Source organism: Camellia sinensis, chromosome 6, assembly GCF_055761805.1.
Source record: "Camellia sinensis isolate YWXY chromosome 6, ASM5576180v1, whole genome shotgun sequence".
NCBI lineage: Eukaryota > Viridiplantae > Streptophyta > Magnoliopsida > Ericales > Theaceae > Camellia > Camellia sinensis.
In genome coordinates, this window is record NC_138966.1 from 133,399,643 (window position 1) to 133,412,193 (window position 12,551).

Consider the following 12,551-nt stretch of genomic DNA (forward strand, 5'->3'; position numbering starts at 1 on the left):
CACATTGAAACATAGAAGAAACTCCATGGTTTAATTTGTCAAAATATAAACTATAGGGTTTAATTTAAAAAACACGTGAAACCTTGGATTTTATTTTATTTTTTTTTTTGTAATTTCCCCTAAAAATATAAGATTTCAGTTGTTCAAATTAAAATTAAATTCAACTGCGACAAACTTGTGCTTGCCCAATTGGACTTCCCAAAGTCAGGTTGTCGATAGAAACAAGGCCAAACAATCTCGAAGATGTGAGATAAGAATTGCCGAAAAGAGTGGAGTTTTGGAGGCTCTCTGTGACAGAAGAATAAGGTTGTAATCGAAATGAATGCTACGACAGGATGAGAGATAAATCTTACTTTTTGATTTTTAGTTTTACCATTGCGGCTCCATTTACTTTAATCCAACTTGGGAACACTTTATTTTAGTTGATTTTTCTATTTTTTGACTATTTTAATTTGAATAAAAAAATTGTGTTTGTGATGATAGTTGATATTTTTTTTGGTAGTTGATTTGATGATTGTGAGTGAAAAAGTAAAATTATTATGGTTTGGATGTGATGTTTTGTCTTATTGACTATTTAAGTCTATTATATCTTTATTGACTATTTTAACCTAAACAAACTTCCCAAACAAGGCCTTCGTATTTTTTTTTTTTTGTCTCATTATTGTTTGTGGTAAAAGAAAGAGTTGGGATTTATTAAGGATGAAAATCTCAATTTTTTGATTCATTAGCGGATTAACTTGGACTTCTTTTGGTGATCTAAACTTTTTATTTTATAAACTAATTAAAAAAATTATTCATGTAAAAAATTAAGTAGATCAATATTGATTGTCACACTATTAGATCATTTTTATTTTTTATAGTCTATATGTTTTTTAAGAATAAATTATCCATTTATTATAATATATGTAATTTGATCATGTGATTATTTATGTTTGATTAATTCATTTTTTGCATACATACTTATCATATTAGATAAACAATTTAGATCATTGACGTTGGTACAAATTAGTTTGACAATAGGCCAATTGCACCTATGAAGTTGAGATATTAAAATTTGGTAAACCCATACTCAAAAAAAAAAAAAAAATGGTGTTTTTGATCGCTTCATATAAGGAATTAGTCTGAAAATAAGAAGGGTAATTTTGATATTTTAATTCAAAATATGATGTCACATTTCATCTTATTACTATTGGTAGGCTAGCTACAACAAGTATTGTTTTAAAAATCAGATGTTATGTAACGATGGGTTCGTAATGACTTTTGACACATTCAAGTCATATACAACCCAATCTTGTGGTGAGATCAAATTTGGTGAGTGTATTGGCTTGTTTCTGTTATGTATGAAAAAGTAGCCTTTATGGTGAATTGCTACATCCATCTACATCTTGTAATGATTTTTAAAATTTCACGATCATGACATCGATTTTGATACATATCGACTAATACTCCCAAAATTGATATTTCACAATTGATTACGTATTCTGATTTCACGATTTAGAACCATGATTACAAAAGAAAACTATTAAATGGTCCAAAAATATCATATGACGTAACTTACATGCTACTCTCAGCAAATAAGAAATTGGAATCCATAGTAAGTGAGTAATTCATTGTCTCTCAACTATTTAACAAAAATAGTAGTTATGTCATGTAAAATTTTCAGTTAGGTAATTAGTTTGAAGACCATATAAGCAATGACACATGGTGAGTGGTGTTCCGAGACTATTGAATAAATATCCAACTTCAGTGTATAAAAACATATACAGAGATTGGTATAATTGTAATATTCCAACAACTTGGGGCTATTTATGGTGTGTACGTTTATTGGGGGAGGTCATTGTAATTTTCCATTTTAATTTTTTCTTCTCCCAATCCAACCCCCAAAAGTCTCTTTTGCAATTTTTCAGAACTTCCTTGATGGAAATTCTAAGTAAATTAATTAATCAAAAATGGGATCCATTCTCTGCATTGTTGTTGATATCCTTACTCTCTCTCTACCCTTCGCTACCGCCACCGTCACCGCCGCCGCTACCGCTGCCGCCAGTAGTGGAGAAGAAGGGTGTTGCAGAGCTCAAAAGAATCTACAAACATAAAATGTAGTATTCCCCTTTGTGCTCACTTTGTCAGTGCCTACAACCACCCTCCCACCCACTTAAAGAAACTGAAAAATCTAGAAATCCCCTAGATGTTGATTTGTGATTATGTATCAATTTTAAGCAGTATATAACAATCCCAATCAAATAATCAAGACAAATCGACACAACAATCCACTAAGAAGATATAAAGGAATTACACAGGTATACTTTCAATTACCTAGCGAATCCACGCCCGAATTGAACCAACCTCTATATGCCTCTTCCAACCCCGTCTTCACCTCGGAATTGTCTTGACAATGATCCACTCCAGAATCCACCAAAGCTTCAGGCTCGAATTCTTCAGAATCCACCGAAGAACAACTCTCTCTTTTGTGTAGAACAAACAAATAACCCTTTGATGTATACTCTTTAAACCATGAGTTGAATACTCAATCAAAACATCAAAGAAAACTAGCAAAATATCCCCAGATATAAACCCTAGAACCCAAGAAGAAGATCTGGAGAAGTTATCCTAGATTTGGACTGAAACATGTATTTATAGAAAACTGTCCCGCGATCTCCGCTCGAGCGTCAGATTGGCCGCTCGAGCGGACCTACGCTCGAGCGTGGAAAGTTCCGCTCGAGCGGTAAAAAACATATCGCAGAATTTTTGCAGGCGATCAAACTTCTGGAACCAAGGATTCTCCGCTCGAGCGGGGGAATGTCCGCTCGAGCGGACAAACAACTTCGAAGGCAATTTTCCATTTTGCTTCGGGGGCGCTGCCCCTCAACCCCGCTGTGGCGCTGCCCCTTAACCCCGTCATAATCTGCGAAGTGGCAATCTTGAAAGTATTAACATCACAAGCTTTTCTGCAAGGCACAATTCGGGTTGGATTCACATCTAAGACTCATATCCTTACTGAAATAGAAGAGCGAATAAAATTACAACTGAAAGGAGTTTTGTTCAAACGGGATTGCCAAGAATAAAAACCTAACAGAAACTATCTTTTATCCCCCTATACTATAGACAAATGTGGATGGACTATTTCTATTGGACTATATGAATTGAAATTAAAAAAAATAATAATAAATTTGAGACAACTGATTGTGGTAGATTTATAGTGCTTGGAATCTAACTTTTGTTGTGTTCTTTATAAAAATATATTGTTAATTTATTGTCTTGTATTAAGGATGAGGAACGATGAAGTGAATTCAATTGATCTTCCTGAACTTTGTAATTGCGCCTCGAGCATGGTCATTGCTATAGTAACTGAATTGTGAATAGTACTGTACTTCAAAACTCAGAACAACTTCATTTTTCAATATAAATTGAATGAAACTTTATAATATACAAACTATGAACCTCAAACATTCCATATTGAGAAGGATTTTATTTGATGTCTTGCAATTGTTTGGGAATTGCAATCAGAAGATGATGGAGTTCTTGCAGAGTTCAGTGGGAATTATTCACAGAAACCATGCTGAGAGAATATTGCTACTTTTATCAAAGAGATTGTGGATGAAGAGTTAAAAGGACAATTCCAATTCTGATGTGCAGTCAATGGCTAAGAAAAGTCTCATTTTATGTGTTGAAGGAAACATTAGCGTTGTCAAGACAACTTTCCTGAACCTATTAACAAGCGGCAGGATGTTGGATCTGATCACTTCAGTATCTTAGATGCTTTTTATGTTGAGCCACAAAGGTATGCATATAGACCTTCCAAAACTATGTCTGTTTGTTACTAGAGTCAGACGGAGTCATCTGGTGGAATTATGCCCCTCAAGTCAATAATCTTTTATTTCTTTATGTAACGTGTCTCTTCTAACATATGTATTTTTTAATTTTGATTCTTTGTAGTATATGACAAGGCATATTTGGCTAAATTGAGATCTCCAAAAACACCCATATCAAGATTTTTTTTTTTTTTTTTTTTACATATTTTCCTTTGTTTCCAATGCAATGTAGAGCTTATATAACATGATAGCTCAACTGTCAAATATATATATGTATATATATATATGTCCTAGTGGGACACATAATGCTAGTGCTAGTGCTAGTAATGCATGAGTCTATATTGCACGGAGTTACCATGACTAAAAGGCAAGTTATAATAATGTCAAACAAAGCTACAAAACAAATAATTTTTGATACAAGGACATGAAATTTCAAGGAAAAATCAAGATACAATGAAATGATAGTTTTAATTTAACAGGAACGAATATTGGTAATCCTAAGCACACAATCTTAGCTGGAAACATAACATCCCACATGAACAAATGTTTGATATAATACAATCTAACTGAAGGAGGAAAGTGACAATTACTTATCAAGCAATAGATTAAAGATTGTTGAGGCAACAATAACATAAAGCTACCACTTGTATTCTACTGGTTGTTGAAGTAGCATATTGTTGAGGTAACCATTGACGGAGGACCTTGGAAGTAACCTTGATCAACAAAAAAGTAAAAATGCTTTAGTTCACTTACCCCCCCCCCCCAAAAAAAAAAAAAAAAAAAAAAAAAAAAAAAAAAAAAACCTTTAATCTACTAACTCATATTTGCTACACGAATTGATTAGAATAAAAAAAGAAAATGAAATTGAGATGCTTCAATAGAGAGAACGATGTATTTTGGTAGAGTAATGTTATATATACACGAATTTCTCATCCGATTTTCTTACCACTTGTCACAAATTTGGTGAGGGCCATATTAATAAATATAGGCAGAATTCATGCCTCTGTGTATAGTGCTAAGAAATTCGAATAAAAAAATTTGTTTTGGGTATAGCATTTTCTATTTTAGTATGCATATGCATAGGTCAAGAGGGTATGCTACACACCTTTGGGTTTCATGTTGCAAAACCTCTTCCAACTTCTTCGTCTTGGTTCAACCCTTCATTCATGTAAGTATTTTTTATCTTATGCAATTCACTAATAACACTCCCCATTTCCATTCGATCTCTTGGCGATTCCATTGAACATGCAACCCTAATTTGTAGAATCGAAACCATGCAGTCTTTAATCCACCTTCTTGTGTTATGCTCCAATAGGATGCAAGGATTCACAATCTCCATGACTCGATCAGGCAATGCATTCTTAACGAAGTTATGAAGATTTAGATGATCCTTAAACATATTGTCAATTGGTTTCTTACCTGTAAACATCTCCAGTAAAAGAATCCCAAAGTTGTATACATTCCCTAGTGTGGAAGCCATGTCCCCCATGCCATACTCTGCAAATTGTTTCCAATGTTAGTCTGAAAAATGAGTCTAGTTAGTTTGCATAGTTGTAATCTCAATAGATGTATTTAATAATTTTTTTAATGAAACTCAACAAACTTTTTAATGCAATGATGTCCTTAATTTTTTCCCCCTCTCAGTTATAATATTTTTGTTTGTGTTTACAACTGACTAAGTGAGACAATGGTTGAGAATGACATAGTTTGATTGTATTTTTCTATTGAAGGAAACAAAAATTAGTCTTGCATGAGATATTCCGTCAGAATCAACTATACAAGTTTCCAAGCAATGAGTAAGTTTTTAAAAAATGCTTTGGTAGCAAACTAGTATATTAATTCTTTCCACTAGTAGATACCACGGACTATTTTGATCAGACTAAAATTTCATACTAAAATTACATAAAGAATATTTATAAGAAAAAAAATAGAAAAATAATATAGGCGGCATAGTGGATTAACACAAGTTTTCCATAGCCAAGTTTAAGAATGTTTACATCAAATGATGTACACTTCAATGGTAATATTTATACTAAGATTAAGGACAACCACATTAAACAAAAGTAAACTTAGTACTTGGTTTGCTAACAATGAGGAGGTGGAAACACACATTGCGAGCATTCATAAATGGCATGGAATCTGCATAAAAATAATGATTAAAACTATGTAGATGCCCACTATTTTGTAGAAGCCATGGTTTGTATGTTTATGCCAAAATGTGTTCATGTGTGTGTATATATATATTATATTTTTCCTATTGCAAGTTCAGTTTTTCTACTCCAAGGAAATTGAAAAGATTTTCTATCTGGAGCAACATAGCCTATGGTTCCCCTTATTGCAACTAAATTGCTTTGACCTTGTGCCACATCGCTTGAAACGGTAGAAATAATTTTTGCCAACCCAAAATCTCCAATATGGTTCGTCATCTCATCATCCAAAAGAACATTACTTGGCTTTAGATCACCATGAATAATTGTCGACTCACAACCACAATGAAGATACTCAAGTGCAGAGGCAATATCCATGGAAATGTCCAGCTTCTGGATTAGTGTAAGATTTCTAGGTTCCTCTAGCTGCTCATGGTCTCCAACTTCATCTTGATGCAACCAATTGCCCAAGTTTCCATTGGCCATAAATTCATATACCAAAGCTTTGAATTCATTACCATGGAAATCCACACTGGAACAAACGCTCAAAATTTTCAATAGATTTCGGTGCCTTATCGTTCTTAGTGCCTTGCATTCTGACATGAAGCTCTTAAAAGCTCCTCTGGTCTGAAGATTGAGCACTTTCACTGCTGCAACCATCTGAACTTGATCAAGAATCCCTTTGTAAACTGAAGCATAGCTCCCAACACCAATTAGATTAGCCTTTGAGAATCCATTAGTGGCTTTGAGAAGCTCTGCATAAGAAACCCTAAAAAAATTGATGTTTGATTGATGGCGTGCTAGAGGTCTTCTTTTTTGAAAGATGACATCGTTGAAGAAATATAAAGAAGCTAACAAACAAAGATAAAAATATCACAAGACCAACCACTAGTAGGATCACTTTCATCCTGTGAGACAGTTTCTTGTTGCTTGATTTGGAGGATGGACAAGAAGGAAAGTCTAATTTTGCAATACCTCCACATAGCTCATTATTTCCAACAATTGAAATTGCACTCCCATTTTGAAACACTCCTTGTATTGGAACTTCTCCATATAGCCTATTAAAAGATAAATTCAACATATCTAGTTGAAGCTCGCCTAGATAACTTGGGATCTTCCCTGACAAATTGTTTTGCGAAAGATCCAACACTCTTAAGCCCCTCAACATTCTCAAACTTTGAGGTATCTCTCCATGTAATGAATTGGCCTCCAAGTAAAGCCATTACAGACTCAAACAGTTGCTTAGGCCTCGTTTGGGAACCAGCTCGTTTAGCCAAAAAGTTACTAAAAAATCAAAAAGCCAACAACCCATACCAAAAAGTCAAAGATCTCTTTTCTCTCTACTTTTTGCACATCTTTTCGTAAAAAGCCAAAAAGTCGTCCCAAACATACTAGCTTTTTTTATCTCATATTTTAGACAAATAGCCAAAAAGTTACTAAATTAGCTTGTTCCCAAACGAGGCCTTAGAGTGTTTGGAATGGATCCAGATAATTTATTATAGGATACATCCATGTATCCAAGATTTTTCAAAGACCCAACTTCTAATGGAAGAGAACCGGTTAGTGCATTGCGATCTAACAAGAGGGATTTTAAAATGAAGGAGAGAATCATAATTTCAGGGGGGTATTAAACCATTGAGATTATTTTGAGAAAGGTTTAATTCCAACAAGCTATGACAATTACCCAAACTTGGAGGTATACTTCTGGGGACGTTGTTTTCTCCCAAGTTGAGAGTAATCAATGAAGTCAAATTACCAAGCGAAGATGAAAGTTCTGTGAATTTGTTCTGGTCTAATAACAGAGTTTGCAGATTTTAAAGTCTGCCAATGGAGGATGGAATAGGGCCAGCAAGATTATTCACTGCCATAGATAAGTCAGTGAGGTTGAGGAGGTTCCCAATGCCAGATAGAATGATTCCATCTATTTGACATATATGCAAATTTAACACACTAAGATATGTGGAGAGATTAGCTATGGAGTCTAATAATGAACCTCTAAAAAGATTCTTACCCACTTCAAGAAACTGTAAACTGGTGCAATTTGTTAGAGACGAAATAAAAGTGAGGTCATCCTGCAACCGATTTTGATAAACACTTATCTCTATAAGACCTGAAAGTTTTCCAAGATCTTTCGGCATCGTCCTGTTGAAATAATTTGCAGAGAGGCCTATCACTTGAAGTTCTGAAGCGTTTGAAAATGAAGTAGGAATTGTTCCAGTAAACAAATTGTTCGTACAAGAAATGAACTTAAGATTAGGAAGTGTGGAGCCTATATCATGAGGAATATGTCCTTCAAGTTGGTTATCGGCTAATGATAACAACATGATGGTAGAGATGTTGTAAAGGTCAGATGAAACCTTGACAGATAGATTATTCTCAAATAACCGGACATATCTCAGGCCTCGAAGCCAAGCAATTTTCGCAGGAATCTCCCCATGCAAATTACATTACGATATACCGATTTGGAAAAGAGATGAGAGGTTTCCAATGAAAGGAGGGATGGTTCTGGAAAGCTTGTTTTTAGCCAGGGCTAAAGTTCCAAGCCTGGACAAAGAGCCCAACCCAGCTGGGATGTTTCTGATTAGGTTGTTGTCAATGATGGGTAGTTATTCAGAAAGTGGAAGTAACCTACTTCATGGTGGAACACATGGCAACATGTGAACAACATAACTAGTGGCATAAAAGCTGGAGTTCCAGGGTGAAAGAGAGTGCAAGAAAATCAATTCACACCTTAAGAAGTGTAGGAGTAATATAGTCTATTAGGAGTAGCGGAACCTGTAACTAGGAGTAACAGCAATAGTAGCAGTTAGCGTTTGTTCAAAGTTCTGTCAATTGTAGTACTAAAAGGCTTGGAATTTGATCCTTGTGGTTAAAGTGACAAGTTTTATTGTTTTCAGTCAATTTCCAATTATATTTATTTTATTTCTTCACATTACAACCTCCAAAAAAGCCCTTGAATCTATCAAGGCATTGAGACACTCAACCACATTGCTTGATCCTGTTGTGAAAATTGGTTTGTTTGTTGTTTGACAATATCACACCCAAACCAGATTTTTGCTAACACTATGTTAAAACATCTAACTCAAAATTAATTGATAATGAATAGTGTAGTAACCTTTGAAGTATTTAGACCAGGCTTAGACAAGTCTAATGCTATTGCTTTCACAAATATTTTGGCACACCATATATACTCATAATAAAATCTTAAATAAGGACTGCCAACAAAATATTAGGAGGTTAGTAGATACAAAAGTGTCACAATGGTATATTCTCCAACCACCGCACAATCTTAGTTGGAACATCTCACATTGTTGATATATAGGCTTTGTTTGGCATGCTATGTTTGGATTAAAATAGTCATAAAAGGACAAAATAGCCTTTTTAGTCTAATAAGACAAAACATCACATCCAAACTATAATTATTTCATTTTTTCTCTCAAAGTAGTCAAAAAATTTATCTCAAACAAGACTTTTTAGTCCCATGCTAAAATAGTCAAAAAGTCAAAAAGTCAACCCACATCCCAAACAAAGGCATAATATAATCAAAGCAAAGGAGAAGTGACAGCTTTTTATGTAAGCAATAGATTAAACGTCGTTAATGAAGATGTTGAACGATCATGAGCACTCCATTGATGAGGAAACCATAAGTAACATGACGCCACAACTTGGAGGAAATTGGAAGTAACCTTGATCAGCAATGGTTTTTTTGGCTTTTTGGCTATTTTAGCCTGGGTTAAAAAGTTTCGTTTGTGATTAACTTTTTAGTTTTTCAAACTTTTGTGAGAGAAAAAATAAAATAATTATGGTTTGGATGTGACATTTTGTCTTATTGGCTTTTTAGTCTATTTTATCATTTTATGACTATTTTAGTCGAAGATTGAAATGCCAAACACAAGCATAGTTCAAATGAGAGCCGATCGAAAAGAAAAGAAAATGAGAAAATGAAATTAAGATTCTTAAAAAGATAGAAAAATATATTTTAGTACAGTAATATTATACATAAACAAGTTTCTCATCAAAACATTTTTACCACTACAACAAATTAGCTTTTTAAAGACAAATTTATTTCATCCCTAAAAGTGTAATGGGATGAATTAGACTTCTATTATCACATATCGTTTACAATAAGACAAAATTTGCTAACATAATCCCCGAACTTTTATTTTAAATAAAATGTTTCTTGCCTATATATACAATAACACTAAAAGACTCGTGTGAAAGTTATTCATTTTAAAATATGAACAATTACACGTGCCAGGTGTGTGTCCATCACTAAAACTAATTCCTAACTCCGTTAACTCTCTCACATCCTTCTCTCTCTCTCTCTCTCTCTCTCTCTCTCTCTCTCTCTCTTCATGATAGTCTGTTCTTTGTAATATGAATCAAGTCGTCTTCTTTGTCATCATCTAATCCTCTTTAGATAGATAAATTAGATAACAATCACCAAACACAAATTTCAACTGCACAAGAATTCTGAAACGATAATCCAAAATTTCAAATATAGCAGATCAAACTCAACAAATAAAATCAATAATTCATGTGTGTCAATAAACGGGGGGTTTCCGAATACGATAAAAAGAAAGAGGAAAACTTGATTGGAGTATTGTATGTATATTTACATATATATGACTACATATCACTCGCGTACACTCTTCGTTGCAATTTCAGAGATCTGGTTCAATGACACAAATAGTTCATGTAGTTTACATGATTAGTCAATTTGGTTTATGTTGTTTCAATTTGCTCGATTTTGCCCTTAATTTAACGAATTGTGTCATTTTAATCCAATAAACAATGTTTGTTAAATTTGGTAGACGAAAAGTCAAACTATGTGTCAATTTGGTCCCTGTAGTTTACATAATATGTCAATTTGGTCCCTATCAAAATCAAACAAATTAAAACAATAGGGATCAAATTAACACATTGTATAGACTTTCCGTCCACCAAACTTAACAATCGTTATTTATTAGACTAAAATGACACAATCTGTTAAATTAAGGAACAAAATCGAGCAAATTGAAACAATATGAATCAAATTGACACCTCATGTAAATTACAGGGACCATTTGCATAATTTATCCCAATAACTTTTGTTATTCGTAAAATGATTGTTTTATCGGTGTTAAACCAAGATTAGGGGATAAACAAACATTGCTATGATTTTTTTGCTTTTTCTTCTTTGGATTGTTTTCTTCTTCGTATTTAGTAATAAAAAAATCAAGTAAGAAATTCATTTATATATAATATTTTTCATTTTGGTATACATATTTGCATAGCTCAAGAGGGTATGATACAAACCTTTAGCTTTCATGTTGCAAAATCTCTTTCAATTTCCTAGTCTTGGTTCAACCCTTCATTCATGTAAGTATTTTTAATCTAACACAATTCGCGAATAACACTTCCCATTTCCATTCGATCTCTTGGCAATTCAATTGAACATGCAACCCCAATTCTCAAAATAGAAACCATGCCGTCTTTAATCCAACTTCTTGCGTTATGATCTAATAGGATGGAGAGATCTGCAATCTCCATCACTCAATCACTCAAAGCATTTTGAACGAAGTTATAAAAATTTAGATGATCTTTAAACATGTTGTCATTTTGGTCTCTTATCTGTTAAAATCTCTAGTCAAAGAATTCTAAAGTTGAATATGAAAAATCTAAAAACTCGGAGATATTGATTTGTGATTATGTGTCAATTTTAATCAATAAATAATATCCCAATCAACCAATCAAAGACTAAACAGCACAACGATTTAACGTGGAAAAACTACAATTGAAGAGTCTCTAATTGTGATAAAAAAAACCACGAGCCAAAGCCACAAAACAATCTACTAAGAAGACAAAAAGAAATTACACAAGTATACTCTCAATTATCTAACGAATTCATGCCCGAATTGAACCGACCCCAATGTGTCTCCTCCAACACCGTCTTCACCTTGGAATTGTCTTGTCCAACGTTGAATCCACAACGCCGATGTCAAATCATGATAATGAGCCACTCCAGAATCCACCAAAGCTTCAGGCCCAAATTTCCTAGAATCCACCGAAGAACAACTCTCTCTTTTGTGAATAAAACAAAACAAACAACCCTTTGATATGATCCACTCAATTCATGATATAAACTCTCATTGAAATCAAAGGAAACAAGCAAAGAAGCTCCAAATGAAAACCCTAATACCCAAGAAGAAGATCTGGAAGTCGTACCCTAGAAACTAAATTAATCACAGATTTATAGAAAACAGAATCGCGATCTCCGCTCGAACGTAGGAATGACTGCTCGAGCAATTTGATTAAAATGCATGTTTCAAAACACGGATGTACACTCGAGCGCAAAAATACAACTCCCAGTACTTTTGCAAATAGTTCAAACTGCTAGAACCAAAGATTCTTCACTTGAGCGCACAAATGGCCGTTCGCGCTGTCATGCAACTTTGATCCTCCACGTAGTTAGCGAAATGGCAAACATGATATGATTAAGATCACAAACTCCTCTGCTTAGGCACAATTCGGGTTGGATTCGCATCTAAATACTCATAGCCTCACTGAAATAAAAGAACGAATAAAATTACAACTAAAAGGAGTTTTGTCAAAT

General features: G+C 33.9%; 1 protein-coding gene across 1 annotated transcript; it reads right to left on the reverse strand.

Moving 5' to 3' along the window:
• Positions 1-4,923: 4,923 nt before the first annotated feature.
• LOC114302243 (putative LRR receptor-like serine/threonine-protein kinase At3g47570) lies at positions 4,924-7,124 on the reverse strand. The gene is made up of 4 exons (XM_082876454.1): positions 6,932-7,124; positions 6,088-6,711; positions 5,886-5,948; positions 4,924-5,306 (listed from the first exon to the last, which is right to left on the reverse strand). The coding sequence occupies exons 1-4, from the start codon at positions 7,122-7,124 to the stop codon at positions 4,924-4,926; spliced, it is 1,263 nt and encodes a 420-aa protein (XP_082732580.1).
• Between the last annotated feature and the right edge of the window lie 5,427 nt (positions 7,125-12,551).

Bases quoted from the DNA above. Each gene is read 5' to 3' on its own strand.
- LOC114302243 (XM_082876454.1), bottom strand. From the start codon at position 7,124: ATGTTGAGGGGCTTAAGAGTGTTGGATCTTTCGCAAAACAATTTGTCA. The intron at 6,712-6,931 runs GTATTGCAAAAT...TTTCTTATGCAG, and splicing joins AAATAATGAGCTATGTGGAG to AGCTTCTCAAAGCCACTAAT. The intron at 5,307-5,885 runs GTACTAAGTTTA...AACAATTTGCAG, and splicing joins CCTCATTGTTAGCAAACCAA to AGTATGGCATGGGGGACATG.